Source organism: Protomyctophum bolini (genome assembly GCF_963924005.1).
Source record: "Protomyctophum bolini genome assembly, chromosome: 6".
Taxonomy (NCBI): domain Eukaryota; kingdom Metazoa; phylum Chordata; class Actinopteri; order Myctophiformes; family Myctophidae; genus Protomyctophum; species Protomyctophum bolini.
In genome coordinates this window covers 33,266,937-33,286,072 of record NC_137867.1, presented here as the reverse complement: position 1 = coordinate 33,286,072, position 19,136 = coordinate 33,266,937, and the positions used below count along the sequence as shown (strand labels likewise).

The 19,136-nt window shown below is 43.8% G+C and overlaps 1 protein-coding gene across 1 annotated transcript in view; it reads left to right on the top strand.

Moving 5' to 3' along the window:
- Positions 1-1,306: 1,306 nt before the first annotated feature.
- The window catches only part of hmcn2 (hemicentin 2), a gene marked incomplete at its 5' end in the record, with an annotated part of 74,761 nt that continues 56,931 nt past the window's right edge, over positions 1,307-19,136 (top strand). Inside the window, 14 exons of the mRNA XM_080765765.1 lie at positions 1,307-1,562; positions 4,002-4,072; positions 5,099-5,257; positions 6,215-6,337; positions 10,454-10,625; positions 11,378-11,484; positions 11,673-11,793; positions 11,901-12,164; positions 12,260-12,404; positions 13,073-13,194; positions 13,729-14,001; positions 14,440-14,581; positions 14,913-15,040; positions 18,978-19,091. Of these exons, the coding sequence (XP_080621891.1) occupies positions 1,307-1,562; positions 4,002-4,072; positions 5,099-5,257; positions 6,215-6,337; positions 10,454-10,625; positions 11,378-11,484; positions 11,673-11,793; positions 11,901-12,164; positions 12,260-12,404; positions 13,073-13,194; positions 13,729-14,001; positions 14,440-14,581; positions 14,913-15,040; positions 18,978-19,091 (2,197 nt within the window). The remainder of the gene's footprint in view (positions 1,563-4,001; positions 4,073-5,098; positions 5,258-6,214; positions 6,338-10,453; positions 10,626-11,377; positions 11,485-11,672; positions 11,794-11,900; positions 12,165-12,259; positions 12,405-13,072; positions 13,195-13,728; positions 14,002-14,439; positions 14,582-14,912; positions 15,041-18,977; positions 19,092-19,136) is intronic.

The following is a 19,136-nucleotide window of genomic DNA, read 5'->3' as shown; positions in this document are numbered from 1 at the left end:
CTATTGTGTGCCTGCCTTGATTAGATCAGATGATTCATCTCTCAGGCTCAGTTGGCTTGATAAGCTATGATATGAACACCAACACTCACTAAGGATTTCTGCAGCAGTGAGATGATAGGCTATCTATTCAATTAAGCAGTGTGTGTTGTGTGAGACTATAATGTGCTCAGTTTAGGAGCTGGCTCATTCAAAGTTTTAAAACTAAGCTATACACCATTGAATTACAACTTTAATATTGAATTCGTGGAAGTTTTAAAGTGCCTTTGAACATTCCGTTTCCGTGATTTAGCATATTCTCCAACGATGTATTCTGATTGTAGTACTAATAGCAACGTTTCACCGCTGATCATTCATCATACACGCCGGCCGAACACGTGCAACCTAGGGGCTGTAAATTAAATTGAAAACAGCAGAGCACCCTCTTTGCTCCTAAATTATTCCTAGCCTGGACAGTGATGCTACATTTAGCCTATTTAGGAACAATTTATTCCGCTTTCAAAGTATTTAGCTGCATAAATAGGCATTACCCTGGCCTACACGGAGTACACGCTGCCTACACTACATTTGTATCGAGACCAACAATAAAAGAACAGGCGGCGGGCCGGCGGCATGTTAAGCCCGTCCATTCACATAAATACGGTATTTCTCCGTGCGCTGTGTATAAAATTAGAAGATGCGTGCCGGTTGAATATAAACGAATGCCATACTATTTATAAAGGCGAGAGTGTTATTGAGACAATTGTTCTCGACTCTTGACCAAAATAAAGACACAGAGGTCCGGACCGTCCGGTGACTTCAGGCTTGAATGCGTAAAGTTGGTATTTGGTAACATTCCTGGATAGTCTATCTCGGCCCGCCCCAATCAATCACTCACTGAGTCACTGAGAAACGTTTAATCTAGTGGGAAAGTATTGAATAGTTAATGCGGAAAAGTCACAGTCGGGTCAAGTTACACACACACAAAAACTCAGGTTGATTCTCGGGACCCCTTTAATACCCATCTCCGCCCCCGTCTTGGAGCGTCAGCGTCCCTGCAGTTACTCGTGGGCTCTCCACCTCAAAGCTAAGTTGTCTTACTACCAACCAGACCAGACCACACTCTCCCGTCCCTCCAAACTGTTGCGCACGGATGTAGCCTATTTCTGTGGGAGTATTGGATTCTATTGCGTTGTAACGGCTGGAAAAACTATTTGACGATTGAATATAACATAAAAACTAGCATTTGAGACACTTTTTATTTTTTACTTGTATTTGTGTTTCAGTCACCTCGTTTCTACAAGTAGCCTACAGATGCAGTAGATTTACAATGACTGGTTTGGTATTACATTGCTTGGTCTTGGCGCTTTGTATCAACGTGCGCTGGGTCCTTGCAGTGCCAGAAGAAGAGGATGTTGAATCCAGTGACAGTGCCTCTACCCTGGCCTTTGTGTTCGATGTGACCGGCTCCATGTACGACGATTTGAAACAGGTGATAGAGGGCGCCTCTCGGATCCTGGAGAAGACGCTCAGCCGGAGGACCAGACCCATCAAAAACTTTGTGCTGGTCCCATTCCATGATCCAGGTAGCCTTCGATTAAACATGGCAATAAAGTGGAACAAATATGTTTCCCCTGACACACATTATCGGCATTTTCCCCACACATGAATAGTTAGATGCTGATTCACATTTATTTCGCAAATAACCCGGTGAGCCAAATTAACACCATTAAGCGTAATTGTAGTAGTATGTAACTAAACCATTGGACCAAAACCCATTAGTTAATTGTTCTTGAATGTTTAGCAACATTTTCAATTACACAATTGTAGTTGTAGCCACAATCATGGAACTCTGACATTTAGTCTAGACTCTAGGAACAGCATTTTAGCTAAATTGCTGCACCGTTTTGTGAGAAAGTTCTACAGTAGCCTATGCTATAAAGGTTTATTGAACAGCTCAATGTAAAACATCTGAAAGTGGATCACAACAAAGCTCCAGCATGCAAGCAAGCTCAACCATGAGTAGCCTACAACAGCAGGGGGGGGGCATAGCCTACACTTTGCTTCAAAAGGTGCAAGCCAGTGTTTCTCAAACTTTTCATTTCAATGACCCCCATAACTGAGAGTTACAAAGCCAACCTTTAAGGGTTGGAACTTGCTTGGCACCCCTGCACCTCAAGGAACCCTGAGGGTCCCTGGACCCCACTTTTAAAGTGTGAGGACTATGAGGAGCCATTCCCAGTTCTCACACACAGGGAGATTTTTGTGATGGGTAATGGGGATGTAGTAACAGGTATAGGCTATTATGCTTATTATGTGTACCACCTACCTACTACCAAGTTTAAGCTTAGATGGGAAAGCTAGAATCTGAAAATAAGAGTAATGGGGGAGGGTGTTTGAGCACTGATGAGAAGCATATGCTGTCTGCTTGTATGTAATTACCCCAATCACCCCCACCCCCCACCCCATCCAAGCCTCTGGTGGAAAGCCCGAAAGCCCCACAGTTAGCCAGCCAGGGGGGATGGTGGGCTGAACTAACACCACGCATTCTGTCTGTGTTTAATGTGCCCTGCCCCTGGGGACCTTGTAAACTTCCAAGATTGCAAAGAAGCTGTATGACTGACAAAAAGGCGTGACAGCACTGTCAGTATTCCACACAGGCTCTCAAGAGTAGACGTCAAAACGCATTGAAGGCTTTACTGTAAATAAAAATAAATGTGGGCGAGTAAATGAGAAATATCAGTTTGACACAATTGTCTACAGGTATTTTAGTAATTTGTATAATGAAAAGACGTGGAACTTTAGACTGATTTATTTAGCCAGAAAATGTTTCATTCAAGCTCTGGAAGTAAAGCATATGTGCGGGCCGTGCGGCACATTGTTTTGAGCCCTATGTGTGTTTAGGTGGTGGCACATGACCTACACACACATACCGGTAGGCCTCAAATCAATGTCACGATTATCTTTAACTTTCACCTTGATTACAATAATGAGCGATTATTTACAGATTTACAAGCTCACAATGCAAACGCAAACATCTTTTGCACGCCACCATTGTACAACAAAGTACTGTATAATACAGGGCTAAAGTGGTTAATCAGATTAATCAAATTCGACCGACACACACACACACACACACACACACACTTTCCCAGCCCTACATGCATACACACCCTAACTTAAAGGCATCTGCTCTGAGATGACTATAGTGAAAGAGTTTCATTTATGTCCAGTGGGGCACAATATGTTCTCTGTGCATGTTGTTCATGTTTACTGCTCCATTGATCAGCTCCTGGCAGGTTCTTATTGGTCCTGCTGTGGCGGGAGGGGGGTCCATTGTGGCCCAAAATGGGAGGAAGTTGCCTTGTAGAAAATACTGACTGCAGCAGTAGTCAGAAATAATGTTATAGGATCGTGTTGTCATCAAACTTTTTATTTATTTATCCGCATTTCTGTTTCAAACAAATGCTTTACAATTTCATAAAGATTGAATCCACTTTCTGTTCCACTGTATTGCATGGTAGATTTAAGTATTGAGAATAGAAAAAAGTCTCTGGGGACTTGTTCTGGGGACCAAGGGGGCCCCAACTAAATGATTGATAGTTCATCTTTATTACATGCATACAACGAGAGAATATACAATAATGATTATTTTTTTCATGTGATTTCCTTGTTAGAATATCTGGCGGTCCCATTTTAGTTTTTCACAAGATCGGGGGTTGTTGCAAACCTGCACTACAATACTTCACCATATTGTTGTGCTGCGACGAAAAAATCCCATAAAATGCAACATTGTGTACGTTCTGTAGTGCAGTTCCAATGTTGAAAGCTGTGTTTATTTGACCCGGCAAAGGAATGGCGGATTCGGCCAAGCTGGTCCTCAAAATACCTGTATTTGTGTCTCAAAGAAGAAACATATTGTACATAGTTACGCAGATCAAGTAAAGGAATTCTAGACCAAATGACAAACCATATGGAACAAATACAGCAATAACAGGCCTCATCAACTTAATGCTTTCTCATAGATATTGGCCCTGTGTCCATCACGACAGACCCTGCGAAATTCCAGCAGGATCTACAGGAGTTGTTTGTCCAGGTGAGTACCAGGTCCAAAACCAGAGGCCCTATCTCTAGAACTGGGACTACTGTAACCTAGTGACTAGGTTGTTGATATTTTTGAGGGGTGCTAGCCCCTCCTATATTCAGCTATAGTGTAGATTTTTGTCCTGATACAAACATGAATTCCCATTGACAATGAGTGGAGAATTTTCGTCATATGTAGACGAGCAAATCTGTATTTTTGAGGGGCGCCAGCCCCTCTTATACACAGATTTAATATTTGTCTTCAATGTTTGTTTTGTAAATGACATTGACAAGGGAAAATGTATGTCATAATGTGCCTCATTACGTCATATTGTCTCTTTATTGTTAATGGCGTTTAATGTTTGCATTGGCACCATTTGTTTTATATCACCTAATCAACATGAGTTAGAGTCTAACTCATGTTGATGAGGTGAAAACAAATCACACCTGTGTGAAGTGAGGGGCGCTAATATATTATAGTCTAACTGTTAGACTATAATATATTAGCGCCCCTCACTTCACACAGGTGTGATTTTTGTCTTACACAAAGTTAAATTCTCATTGACAATGAATGGATAATGTACGATGATAAGAGGGCCCCTCACTTCACACGGGTGTGATTTTCTTCAAGTGAAGTGATGATGGCTGTTTGACTGCCTGATTGACTTACATATGTATAACAACACTGATTTCGTTTTGACTTTTCCTGTGTTGTATTGTATTCATAAAGTGTTGAAAATGTAACAAATAATTATACAATTTAACATTTTTTAAGATATATTTTTAGTCAGTTTTCTGAATTTCGGCTTTATTTAATTTTAGATTGGAGAGTTTATAGAGAGACAGGAAGCTAAGGAAAATCTTGCAACACAGGTCTCTTAATGGAATAAATCCAGGGACGTTATGATTCTGTGGTCGACAATGGTTGACTACTGACACACTATTCCCCCCCCCCCCCCCCCCGTTAAATGGGTGCATTTCACAGAACAGTGCTTCATCAAAGTGATTTAATCAGTGGCTTTTTGACTGAATCTGACAGGGTGGAGGGGACTGTCCTGAGATGAGTATAGGAGCCATAAAGAAGGCCCTGGAGGTTTCCCTTCCTGGGTCCTTCATCTATGTCTTCACTGATGCCAGGGCCAAGGACTATCGCCTCAAACGAGATGTTCTGCGGCTGGTGCAGCTACGACAGTCACAGGTATGTACAGCACAAGGCATTATTCACCTAAACTTTAGCATCTCTTTTCTGGGAGGGACATTTGTGACATGTTGTGAGCTTTTAGAATTAGATCATCTATTTTTGGTGAATAGATATAAGGAAACAAGAGTACAAAGTACAAACAATAGTATTGAACAATAGACATAATATTAAATAATGCTAGCTACAATATACGTAGTTCTAACAATGGCACACTGTGAGGTGCCTTAGTTTTCAATGTCATGCATGCTCATACACAAATCAGGTACAACATCATCTCTGGAAATGCAAAACGAAAAACAAGAAATAAATAAATTTAAGAGAGCCTCCTGTCCCCTCTCTTAAAAGTTTCCTCCCATAAACTTCACTTGAAAATTACGTTTAAGAAACTTTAATAATGATGTTGCTTCAATGCTTCAGTGCCAGGCACAGCGCGTGTCATTGTCTCTAGACTCCTCGACAACTAACTCCATGAAGAGAGATAGCTCCGCCTCTGCAAGCCACAAGCCCACAACGCGTCGCTGATGCAACGCGATGTAGGCTTGTAGATCAGCTCTGTTCCCTGCGTGTCTATTAAGGGAAGAAAATAAATAAATATATAAATTGAATTATTGTAATGGGTACCCGGTACCCATGGCACATTCGGTTCGGTACATACTTGGTCCCGTGGTTCGGGACCCACCCCTAATAGTCATGCATGAAATTGAATTGTCTGTAAACCGTACTATTAGACCAGTTAATCATCCTGTGATGAAATTAATGAACTGCTACTTCATGATCTATATTCCATTCATCAGAGCTGTCGAGAATCACGTTCAGCACAGCTAGGAAGCATTTCTGCAAGCTGCTCTGTGACAACATGTGTATGAAATATGATAATGAGCATTAGTTCCACTCTCAAGTAAACACTGGTTTGTAATCCCCCTAATCCTCTTCTGTTCACTTTGTGGTGCCAAGGTGGTGTTTGTGCTGACTGGGGACTGTGGGGACCGCACTCAGCCTGGTTACAGAGCATATGAGGAGATCGCAGCCACCTCCTCTGGACAGATCTTTCACCTGGACAAACAGCAAGTCAATGAGGTGAGTGGATAACGGATAGGCCGTTCTTTATTGATCCCAGGTAAGGAAATGATCAAATTTCAAAAAGCAACAAAGAATTGACAAAAGAACATGCCATTGGCAAAAAAAGAAGTCACATTGGACGATAACAGAAGAAGAACATGCACTTCATGGGTGTGGTTTCTTAAAATAGAATAGTCCCCACTCCTTTGGGGTGTTTTTTTGTCACAATTATGTAGGCGATATAGTATACAGTATATGCACTTAGGTGAGATTCGTCCTCTGCAGTGAGCAGCCATTCTACGGGGAACATTCTGGGTTAAGAGTCTTGCTCAGGGACACACATTGCTGACCTGGCCTGGAATTGTACCTGGGACAACCAGGGGCTCCCCAGGTGGGCTCACTAACCACTCAGCTATGGCTAAGTAGATAGTATTGCTTAAAATTAAGTAGAATAATTATATATTTCATACAACGTTGAATAGCAGGAAGAGAACAAACCAGATATAAGGCCCCTATAGAGATGTAATCACAGAATGAAAAATTATTCAAATGCTGATTCTGAAGTCACTGCTGATGTGAGATGGATGAGTGACTCCTTCCCATCACAGCCAATCTGTAAGAGAATCCTGTGTCTGAGAAGTCAGCCGGGCTCAGTAACTCTTAACGCTTAATTCGTCGTACAACAAAGTATAAATTAGGCTTAAGTGAGACTTGGAAAAAGCCAGAGTTTCCTCTCAGGGAGACATTGGTATCCTGCGTGTCAACACAGGATATGCCTGGGCTGAGCAGAGGGCAGCTCTGAGTCGGAGCCAAGGCGCACTGTTCACTGGTGGCCTACTGAACCCCTGAACTCTGATAGTGTGTACACAGTACACACGCGTGTGAGATGTGTATGGGTCTGTTTTCTCAGTGTATGTAGCTAAATGTACAATACATGTGTGTGGGTGCAAGTTGCAACTAGGTTTATTAACGCCCCATAATCCTTACAGATGTTTGAAGTCATTGAAATTAATTCCATGCTTTTGTCACTGGACCATTAGTGGTCTCTAGTTTGGGAATAACGGACCATTTGCTGGCCAGTGTGGGCAGTTAAACTAAATTAGTGGGTCTTCACATGTTTCTAATGAACGGTCTTACATTAAAAACAAATGTAATACTTCTAGACAAGCTTCTGATTTATTTATCTACATCAAAGCAATGCTATTTCATCCATATTCAGACCTGTGTGATTACAGTGCTTGGGTGGCATGCTTTAAAGCATTAATGCAAATCCTGTAATCCTTAAAAAAAAAAACCCACAAGTACTACCAATCTCACTAAAATCTTCCCTGTTAATAGCAATTTAATAAAGTGAGGCCAAAACAAATATACACAGTTTCTTTTGTGGCCCCCAGTGGATAGTGGAGAGAAAACAGACTGCTTATTTTACTCTGTAATCCCAGGATATGATCTGTCATGGCTTCCCCCTTTCCAACACAGCTGCCCTGTGCTTGCTGGCTCCCAAGTCCTCACACAACAGCTCATTGTCAAGCACTGAGTGTGTCACACTCCTTGAGTCCTTACACTTCTACATTTTGACTGGACATAATCAATGACGAGATCGGCCAATAAGTCCTCGAGCTAGATATAACAACTCTAATGTTGCTGGTGCTAAATTGTCTCGATTGTTGGTCTTAATGGTAATGAAGTTCTCCTGATCTGTTGTAACAGACGGTTCTAATCTAGACCCAAATCCGCTGCTGAGTGGGTCTGCTGTGACATCAGCATTCAGGCAGAAACAGTATAATAAAGAAGTTTGTTATGAGGATATGGATTATTTTTGTTATACAGGATCTGGCTCACATTGAGCTTTTCTGTCAGCCAGCACTCATTCCCAAACAACACCACTCCACGTATCCTTAACACAAGTGCCTTGATTTCCTTTTCATAGGAGAGTAATTTGTAAGAGTCAACGGTCCTAATGGTTTCTTCATCAGGTGGATCCAGTTGGTGGGTTTGTCAGGGGTAAAGTGAAACCCAGTTAACCTGTATCCTCTATCATGTTACTGAGACTGCTGAACAAAGGTTTCGCCTACAGTCTAGCTGGCTCCCAGACACAGGAAGACAGATGTGGTGGACTGATGTCTGAGAGGAATAGGCTGGACAGGTGTTTTATCCAGGCCTAGGCCTAAGCTGACCCTGAACCACTGGGAGGTCTCTAGCCAGGCCGCCCTACCCCATAGGGACCTCACATTTCTAATACTGGTCGCCTGCTGGGGGGTTCAAAGCCTGCAACGAGTCCCAGAAGATCCGAAGATCGCGGGACAGCTGGGGGGATGAAAAGAAGTGAGCATCACTCCATCCTCAGCTGACCTTCCCCATGCCCATCCTCCTTTCATGCTTCTAAGAATAGTGGGGGGGTCCTTCCTGACACCCCCCCGCACGCCAGCTCAACTGCAACACGCCGGATGAGGTTTCGCAGGACTGTGTACTTCTGCATTCTCCCATGGATCCAGCAGGGAGCGGCTACAGTGCTCAGCATGTTCATTAAGACACGCCTCGCCTCGGCCCAGACAACAGAAGTTCCGTCTTAGTTGTCTGTGGCAAAGTGGAGAACATTCTAGATCTAAATCAGATGCCCAAGCGTTGCTTAAGTTATGACAGTTTTATTTACATTCAGTATATCCACATACATATGTTCTCATTTCTTTTATTTAAGGTCTGAGGCTTGATTCATGGCTTTATGTCCGCTCCTCTCCAAACAGTGGTGGATGAAATCCGCTCTATCCCGGGGCAGATGTAGGTCACCTTGTAGCAGTTTCCTGCTCTGTTGGGGATGCTGCTACACATGTGGCACACATTACAGCTGTTTCCAGTTGTAAAGTACGAGAGGAACCAGCTGCTGTCAGCGCCCACTGGGCCCAATGCACAGAAAGGGGAAGGCCTGCTAATTAAATTATCAAAGGCCATACTTGTTTCACTTTACTCCTGTATTCGTAAATATATTACGGTAAACGTGTTTGATTTGGCCCTCTGTCCACTGATGCGATGTTTTCAGTGAAATTGTTATTATGGACACAATGCAACCATGATGTCTGCACTTTCAATTATAAGAGAAATACAAATACTAGTCAGCAGTTGCTTCTGAAGCATTTGGAAGATAGCAGAAGTTTGGTCCAGTGAGACTACTGAAATAAAACCCTGTTTAACTCAATTGGCTTAGCTGTTCCCAGTTTCCTCATAGATTTACATTCATTGTCAATAACAGAACAATAATTATGGCGTGCCTGTTGGATAGTACAGTTAGTGAAGAGACCACATAATCCTTGTGAGTTGCGAGGACCAGAGTTTGAATCTGAATCCTGTCAACCTCACATGTCTCCCATCTCCCTCAGTTTCCTGTCTCTCGACACTCTTCTATCTAATAAAAATAAAAAGCTGCCAATGTAATCTTCATGTACATGCCAAAGGTGAAAGGTGAAATATTCCTCTCCAATAGTCACTGGACGAAATCAAACTGTGTGATGATTGCCCCTGCCAGTAAGTAATCAAGCTGTCCCGCCATTATTTCAGGGTTTGGGTAATCTTTGCCCTGAGACGTAGATAATGAGTGAGCCTCTCTCAGTCCCAAAACATCACTGCCCTGCGACCTCATTTGCTATTTCAAGCTCGGCCAATTCAGCAGATAGCAGATCCTTTTCTGTCCTTAATTGATCCCGCATATTGGCCTGTTGGTAATGGAATGACTAATACGCAGGCCTACACACATCTCCATGTCTTTGAGTTCCGAGGAACAAGTCTCGTGATTCATGAAGGCTGTGTTTGAGCAGGAAGACAGCCGCCTGACAGACTTCCACTGTGAGAGACGGTCTGCTGGGAATTCATGCTTGGGAGTGCAGAAAACTGTATGTTATCATTTTGACAGTGGTGCTGTTTCACTTTCCTTTTGTTTAGGCAAAACCCCCCGGAGGAATGCTTCTGTGATGAAAGAATAGTCTAAATACAAAGTGCAGAGTGCTGGAGGGGGTTGGTGGATGAGTTTCAGTGCAAGGTCACTGTCACATCCTTCCTGTCCTGGCCCTGGTGTTTCTAGGCGAAGGGGTGTACAGTAGGGGTTTTGACCATTATATGGTGTTTCCCACCCCCACATTCCAGGTTCTGAAGTGGGTTGAGGAGACGGTTCAGGCCCTGAAGGTTCACCTGCTGTCCTCCAATCACGACAGTGCTCAGGAAAACACGTGGGAGGTGCCCTTTGACCCCAGCCTGAGAGAGGTCACCGTGTCGCTCAGTGGACCAGCACCGCAGATCCAGCTCATAGATCCCCTTGGTAGGCAAATGATTCATGCCAAAGTTTCTTCGTGTTTGATTAAAGAATGTCAACTGTATGCATGGAGGCATCCTAAAGCCCTAACCACACCAAAGGGTCAAGGCGGTTTTAGCGTTGTCCCTGCAGGGCTATATCTTGCGCCACCCCTTAACCCTCATCCGTAAACTTATTTGCCGTTTTTTACTATTTAAAAAAACCTTTTAAAATAGTTCAAATAGCTGATCTACAAGCTCACAACGTGTAGATGTAGATCGGCTAGTTGAACTATTTTTAAATGATTTTCAAAATAGTAAAAAATGTCAAATACGTTTAGGGATAAGGGATGGCGGAAGATGGAGCCCATGGTGTGTTATGTCTTGTTGCACATTGACCCACAATGACCCATGTTGACCCTAGTGATTCAACGCATGGAATTCAATGGTCCAAACCACACCAAAGGGTCAAGACGGTTTTAGTGTTAACACTCCGATTGCCCGGGGTTATTTAATCCTCTCCAAACAGTGGTGGATGAAATCCGCTCTATCCCGGGGCAGATGTATATTTGTCGTAAAGGATGGAGGTGTTTAATGAATCATAAACACATTAGGCATAGAGATAAATAGAGTGCACCCTCGCTTTACTTAAAGCAGCCGATGTGCTGAGAATGATCTATTACGTTACAATTGTAAATGGTAAATTATCTATCACTTTACCTAGCCAGAATAAACATTTTCTTAATTGAAAAGATAATTTTGTCTGTTGTTTTTCTGTAGGTCGAATTGTTGGTGTGGAGCAAGGTCTCACCGAGCTGTTGAACATCCCCAACTCAGTTCGTATAGTCAATCTGAAGTTCCCCAGACCTGGAGCGTGGAATCTGAAGGTATACCAGGAAATAATCTGATAAAAAAAAAATTGTTTGTACTGTATGTAGTAATATTGTAAAATAAGTCAAATAGATCATGATTTATTGGTACATATTCAGTAAGCATATCTACTGTACTATACCAGTATAGACCAACTGATGATGACAGGACCAGTACATACAGTATCTAAGCTTTCTTTTTCCAGGTCAGTTGCAGTGGACGACACACTCTGAGGGTGACAGGCGTCAGCAATCTAGACTTCCGTGCTGGCTTCTCCAGCATACCCTCCTCTGACTTCAGCTCCACCAGGCAGAGGCCTATAAAAGGTACTGTGCGTGTGTTGATCTGTGCGTGTGTTTGGCAAATCTCATTTAGCTGAGATCATGTGTGGAAGAAAAGGTGACTCATCATGTCCTTTCATCCCCTCTCCCAGGAGTTCCAGCGCATGTTCTGTTGAAGTGCACAGGCTTACGGCCCCCAGGCCAGCTCAGCCATGTGGAGCTGGTGTCCGGTTCAGGGCGCTCACTTCGCACTCTCCCAGTACCCATGCCTTCTGACCTGGGTGGCCGAGGGTTGTGGAGTCTCCCTGAGTTCCGCACTCCCTCCCAGAGTTTCTTCATCAAGGCGACTGGGAAGGATGAGGAGGGATACCGCTTCCAGAGGCTGTCCAGTGTCAGTTATACCAACATTGTTCCAGGCAAGACAGCCCTGACAACCCCCCCCCCCACACACACACACACACACACACACTCTTTGTTGTGACCTTTAACCTTTGCATCCTCTCGTTTGCAGATGCCCCTGCAGTGAGCATGCCCGGTGTTGTGCACGGCTTCTACATGCAGCCGGCTGTGATTGGCTGTTCGGTGGAGAGTGACATTCCCTACAGGTTAAGATTCACCAGAAATGGGGTCGCCCTGGGAGAGGAAAGGTTATTTCAGTGAGTATCTCCCCTTGTTCACACCGCTCAGTACTCTGTGACACTTGGCTCGCCTTTCTTTGGATGCTACAGTGTCATGCACTCATTCCCTGCTGTAAAAAAAAACACTGATTAGGTCACTCAGCAAAATATTGCACAGTTACCAGTTAGCAAGGCTGTAAAGCATTAGCGTTAGTTGAGTGTGCTGCGTTTTATTGCTTCATCAGTCAGGAAACTGGCACATAATAATCAATTTTGACTACATTACATATTCATCCTGGAAAAATACCAAAGCATATTTTCCTGCGTTGGGCTGGCGCTCTGTATTGAATTACATTCATAAAGTGAGGCTGACTTTAGGTGAAAGGTATTCCAGTTGTTCATGTGTGCCAGGGATACTAGCTGTGCGTTATCTAAAAATCACACCTGTGTGAAGTGAGGGGCACTAATATTAAAGTTAAAAACTCATGTTGCTATTATTAGGTGATGTAATGGTGATGTAAAACAAACATTTAATTATCTTTATTGTCAATGGCATTTAATGTTTGTGTTACGGACAAGATGACGTAAATTTCCCTTCATTGTCAATGGCGTTTTTAATGTTTGTTTAACTAGCGCCCCTCAAAAATAAGAGCCTGTTTCCATCATGCTCTTGCCAGCTACAGTATCTGTTAATGTCTTTGTCTCAGGACATCAGCCAGAGCATCATGGGAAATAGGCCACGCCTCAGGTGATGATGAGGGTCCGTATGAGTGCATAGCGCAGAGCACTGCAGGCCTGGGTCAAGCCAGGACGCAGCTCACTGTCAAAGGTATGTGCCACATATGCATGCACATACAGTACACATCAGCACATCTGCACGTGCATGTACAAACATCCATATGCACACCCATACACTCCCACTAACACAGACAAGCTGAGCACACATACACACACAAACGGAGACAGACACACAAGTACACAATTTACATACACAGTACGCATGCATGTACATTCAGCAGATTCTACACGCACGCACGTATTCATGCACACATGCAGGCACACACAAGCAAGCATGCACACACACACACACACACACACGCGCGCGCGGAGGCGCATTCACACACGCAAACCTATCCTCATGGTCCTCATACGATCATACATCACAGTCTTGGAAAGGTTTGAAATACTTTCCAACAAAGCCTTATCTGAGATTTATAGCTTAGAACATCAATGTGATAGAAAACATGCCGCTCCAAACATTTGTATTAAGGGTAAACTATTTCCCCCACTGTTTGTTCACTGTTGATAGTGCTCCTTTTGATCTCGCTCTGTTTTCCTCGTTGTGTTTCCTCCAATGACACAGAGCCCCCTCCCGTCCTGAGGGCCCCTGTCAACGTGAGCTCATCTGTGGGAGCGGTGGCCACTCTGTCGTGTCAGGTGGAAGGCTCCATGCGATACAACCTGACGTGGCACAGGGCGGGCCGCGCCGTCCAGCCCCGGACAGGCAGGGTCAATCTGCTCCCCGACTCTTCCCTGCAGATCAGCGGGGTTCGTCCGCAGGACGCTGGGGAATACCACTGTGTGGCCACCAACGCCCACGGGAGCAGCAGAATCACTGTGTGGCTTCTCGTCCCAGGTACTGTGCTATAGCGAGCAGACGGAGAAAATAAATCCACGGGTCATCTGGTTAAATGCTTAACACACCGGGGCCCACGTTATGTACCTCTGTTAGGTACATCATCTGGTTTCCATTACCGGCCCCCAGCCTCTTTGCAGTAGGACTTAGCCACTCGGCCCCAGAATTGATGCATGTTGAGAATTGTGGCTTCCATCGTGGGCACGGGTTCAGATGTTTGTATTTGAAAACGCCAGAGAAAAAAAACCCAATTGTGAAACTCGCTGGGATCCGTTGGTCCATGACATCACATCAGACATGTGATTGCTGATATTCACGAGCGTTGTCCAGACTGTCAGAGGTTTGTCATCATGTAGTTGCCGATAGGAGTGAATCATGACGTAGTGTAGTCTATAGTTGGGACAATGGCCTGACTCAACCTTTTTTATTCCCTTGCAGAGGCTCCTTCCGTGACAGTCAGTCCCCAGAGCCAGGTTTTCTCCCGAGGGGACGAGATCCGCCTCGTCTGCAGAGCGTCCGGCTCCCCGCCTCCCTCTCTCTTTTGGAGCCATGGAAACATGTTCCTCACTAATCGGCCGAGGTAAAGTAACTCTCTACCCACTCAACACCTCCGGCAAGAGTCCTCAGAGAGCTTTGGAGTCGTTAGATTCCACTTAAATCGCCCGCTAGAAATGCTCAATTGCCACATCTTGTTTGCATCACCCTGCTGATTTACATCTCTAACAATGTAGTGTCTCTATCCAAACCACAAGTACTGTACATTTTGTGACTATTTAAATGCATATTCAAAAAAATCTGCCTTGAGCTAATTCAAGAATGTCCCCTGGCATAGCATATGGTTTTTGCTGAGACGTCTGCATATGCAATCACCAAAACATGAATTCCCGTTGATGGTGTTCTGTCTTACACAGATTGAGTCTAAACCAATACGGCCTCCTGGTCATCAAAGGAGCCCTCCCAAAGGATGCTGGGAATTACACATGCTTGGCGACCAATGAGGCCGGGACCGCCTCTAAGTCAGTCTCTCTCACCTATGCAGGTAAGCCAAAATCGGACAGGATGATGCGGTTATCATGAAGTGATTACAGCGACAGCAACAATATGTTATGGTAAATGTAGGAAAATTGGAAATGTAGACATTTCGCGATAAATGACTATATTTCCAAGAAAATATTACATTCCACATTGTCACGGGGCAGCCCTATACACATACACTGATGGAGAACAATGCTCATACCTAAATTACACAGTTGCATCCTTAACTTTGCCGGCCGGCTTGTAAGACTGTGTTAATGGACATGAGTGCATATTTTTATTATTGTAGCTCACAGTAGCTCATTGTAGTGAATTGTAAAAGAGAACAAGTACTTTGCAAATATTGTCACAGCATATATGTTTGGTGTCATTTGTGTTTAATTATGATTGTTTGGCACATGGCTCTCCTGCAGTACTGGTGATCCTCTTGACTGAGTGGAGGAAGGTACCAAGTGCTATAGAGCAGGAGGAGTCTGTCTTGGTTACAAGAGCTCTTGTGTTATGTTTTCTATTTAGCTTGATATTGTGGCGCATCGCCGCGCATGTAATGTATTTGAATTGGTTTAGTAAACCTAGGTAATTGTGTAGGTTAACTCATGGGCCGTAGTTAGCCAGATAGTGAGTTAAATGTGTTACCAATTACAGAACTGTTCCTTGGTATTGTCTTGCCTAGTATAAGAAAGAGGCTGCAGGGGCACTGGGCAGTGAGTCAGTTCAGTTCAGTTGGGGCAACCAGAAGGTAACACCCAGGGAGAGCTGCTAGGGGGCCCTTGATGGAAGGGTTTTAGCCTGATAGTCTCTCAAGTTTTGGGTTTGGTTTCCTAATTTGCTTTCAAGTAATTTTCTGTCTTTTGTAAGTTTAGTCTTCAGTGTTTATTTTATTTGTTAGACTGGTGTTTCTACTGTAAATACACTGCTACCGGGGAAAATAAAACACCCTAAGAGGTATTGCTGGAGTTTGTCACTTTTTGGAGTCTTGGCTCATGAATACAGTTTTGCAACAATTTTAGAGGTAGGAATCTGGTTGTGTTGAAAACGGAGGAGTGCTTGATTTGTTTCACTCAATGTCCTGCATATGTGCATTTTCAAAACGGGTGATAATGATAATCTATTCCATACATTGTGTGCTCTGTCTGTGTGGACACTCACTCGCCTAGTGGGTTGCTCATGGCCTCGCTGTTGGCACGCCTGCCTTGTTTGCCAGTGAAAAGTAATGCATGTAATTCTTTATTCAATTCAGAGTGAAACCCATCCAGTCTAGCAGTGTGTGTCTGTGTGCTTATGTGCTTTTTATGCATGTTTACCAGTCTGTTGGACAATTATTTTCTGATGTTTTGAATTGCTGCAATTGCAACAGTGATAGGATCAAGTTACACAAACTGTTTATTGTATTGTGTGGTGAATAAGAGTTCAGAGATTTTCAGAATGAGCGGTGACTCTGATACTGCAGTTCATTTTTGGTGATCCCATTACTCAGTGTGTTGCTGACTTTCATCCAACAGCAAGTGACTTGAATGAATGCGTGAATGATTCAAAGTGTCATTGGTGATTTGACATTGAAGTAGAACACGTGTGTGGTGGGAGGGCTAAAAATCACAGGCATGACGTTTAAGCCTGAGAATGTCAGTTAGTGGTTGACAGCGACTTGAACTGTGATGGACAGTGGCAGCCTCTCCCCCAAGGCATGCTGGTATTATACACAGTACACTGTTGTCTCCAAGTGTTTTGTATTTATTTTTTGGGGGACATCTCTAGGCTTTATTGTCAGAGTAGAGAGACAGGAAAGCAAGGACAGACAGAGAGAGAGAGAGGAGAGACAAGACGGCGGTCAGATTCTCTCTAGGAGCATATGGTCTGTGGCACTAACTGGCTGAGCCACCAGGCACCCCCTGACTGGTATTTCTAACAACACTGATGTATCATGACGGCAAGAGCCTGGCGGCCGACATCATCTCACCCTCTCAGCTCAGCTGTCTCCCTGCTCCAATAGCATCTATCCCTGCTCTGTTGTTGACACGCCGATCGTGCTGAAATGTCAACTGCTATATTTGCCTTGCATCAGTATACGATGAGGCCTGGTTGACCTTAAAGCTGCATTCCGGAACTTATTCTAATGAATAAAAGTAAAACCAATTTAGTTGCAGTTATTTTCACCAGTCAATGGTCACCAATGGTTGAAGGTGCTCTCCCTGCTAGTCCATTGAGACATTTAGGCCCTCATTTATCAATCGAGTGTAAAATCTGCCACAGATTCGAGTGCAGGTTTCGTAGTACACCCACGTCGCCACGGCATTTATAAAGTGATCGCAAACAGCTGATCCTTCCTTAATTTCGTTCTCACGTTAATAAATGTGACGGCTGAAATCTATCTGGCACGCCCTATGAAATCAAGCCTCGCCCTCGTTTTTGCGACTGAACACATGTTTACGACCTGTGGGAACCATGGAAACCATGGAAAAAAGGTTTCTCCCGTGCCTTGCCCGCCTCACGCACCTCTCTCTCTCACACACACACACACACACACACACACACACACACACACGCAGAAGCACACGCAACTTGCAAGCCCACTGGTGTCTTGTTAAATAAAGAACGAACACCTGCATGAATTAAATAAAGTTGTAGGCCTACCCTGTCTGTTTTCCTCTCACCTCGCTTGCTTTGCTGTCATGTCCACGCATGCACGCATATACATGACACATCGACATCGCATCGCCATGAATGGAATTAGTTTGTAGGCTGGCCTATATTAATTTTACCCATTCGTGCGCAGTGCACGGCGAAGGCGTGATACTGCGCACTGCTGTGATATTAAAGTCCTGTGGGTGACATGCCTGCATGAGAGATAGGCTATCATGTCGTCAAGGCAGCTCACAATCAACGTTTATGTAGTGATTTGATCATTGATGAACGAATCATAAACATATGGATGAAGGCTTGCCGCTTGCGCTGGTATGTGTTGGCGACGCACGCCGCGGTCCCGTCCTCCCGACCCCCGAAAATGATCTCGCTTTTATCTGAACTGTCAAAACTGTCTAAGCACTTATAAATGGTGAATGATTAAGCCCCTTACGCCTATAGCCTGCTAGTACTTACTACAAATAGGCAAGCTGTATTGTATGCTTGTCATTGTCACTTGGAAATAAAGGCGTGCAGTCCATTCATGCCTTTAAAAAAATAATAATATCATAATCGCATATGCCGCATCACCGCGTCCGCATGCGCTCCAAAATCATCTCACAAGTGCGCTCGCATAACAAGTGTTTGATTAAGCACAAACTAATACATTGTAAACATGTTATATTGTTTTTAATTGCGCGATTTTAATTACTTGTAAAGTTGGAAATCTCTCTTTTGTTTTTTACATACACATACCGTTTTATATTAACATTTTAGGAGTGAAAACATATGTTTAGATGCCTGTGACAGTGTCAGCAGTTCAGACAATGCTGCTCCGCTTGTGTAAGACAGAAAAAAAATGCGTACGCCAGCTGAGAAGCAAACGTCGATTTTGTACGTTGTCACGTTCAATTTCAAGCTTTGGCGGAAATGGTAAATGTCAAAAATGTCGGCAATTTCGGCGTGCACCCATATTTTGGCGTACGCACGGTTGATAAATGAGGGCCTTAGACTCTGGTATTCGGGTAGGACACCTACTGGTTGACAATTAGTACTATCTGAAGCTCATAAGTGCAATATTTCCTCATATCAAGCCAAATGGGGTAGGCTTCTTCCTTGAGTGGTAGAATTGTGGTCTCTCACGTGGGAGACCTGGGTCAGGAACTAATACTGTGTACGACATCCTGAAAATGTTATGGATTGCTACTTTACGATTTAAGTTTATATTACTTTGCTCTCACATTCAACATTGTGTGTCCAAAAGTATCTGGTGTACTCGTTTTTGATTAATTTCCATCCTCGAATCTTGATCCCATCTCCAGAGTCACCCAGTATAACAGTCATCCAGGAGGTTGTTCTAGTGGCTATTGGAGGCGATGCTACCCTGCAGTGTCATGCCACTGGTATCCCCCCTCCGCTCATACAGTGGTACAAAGGTAATGCTAGTCAACAGTACGTGCATTATTTAAGTGCAATGTTAA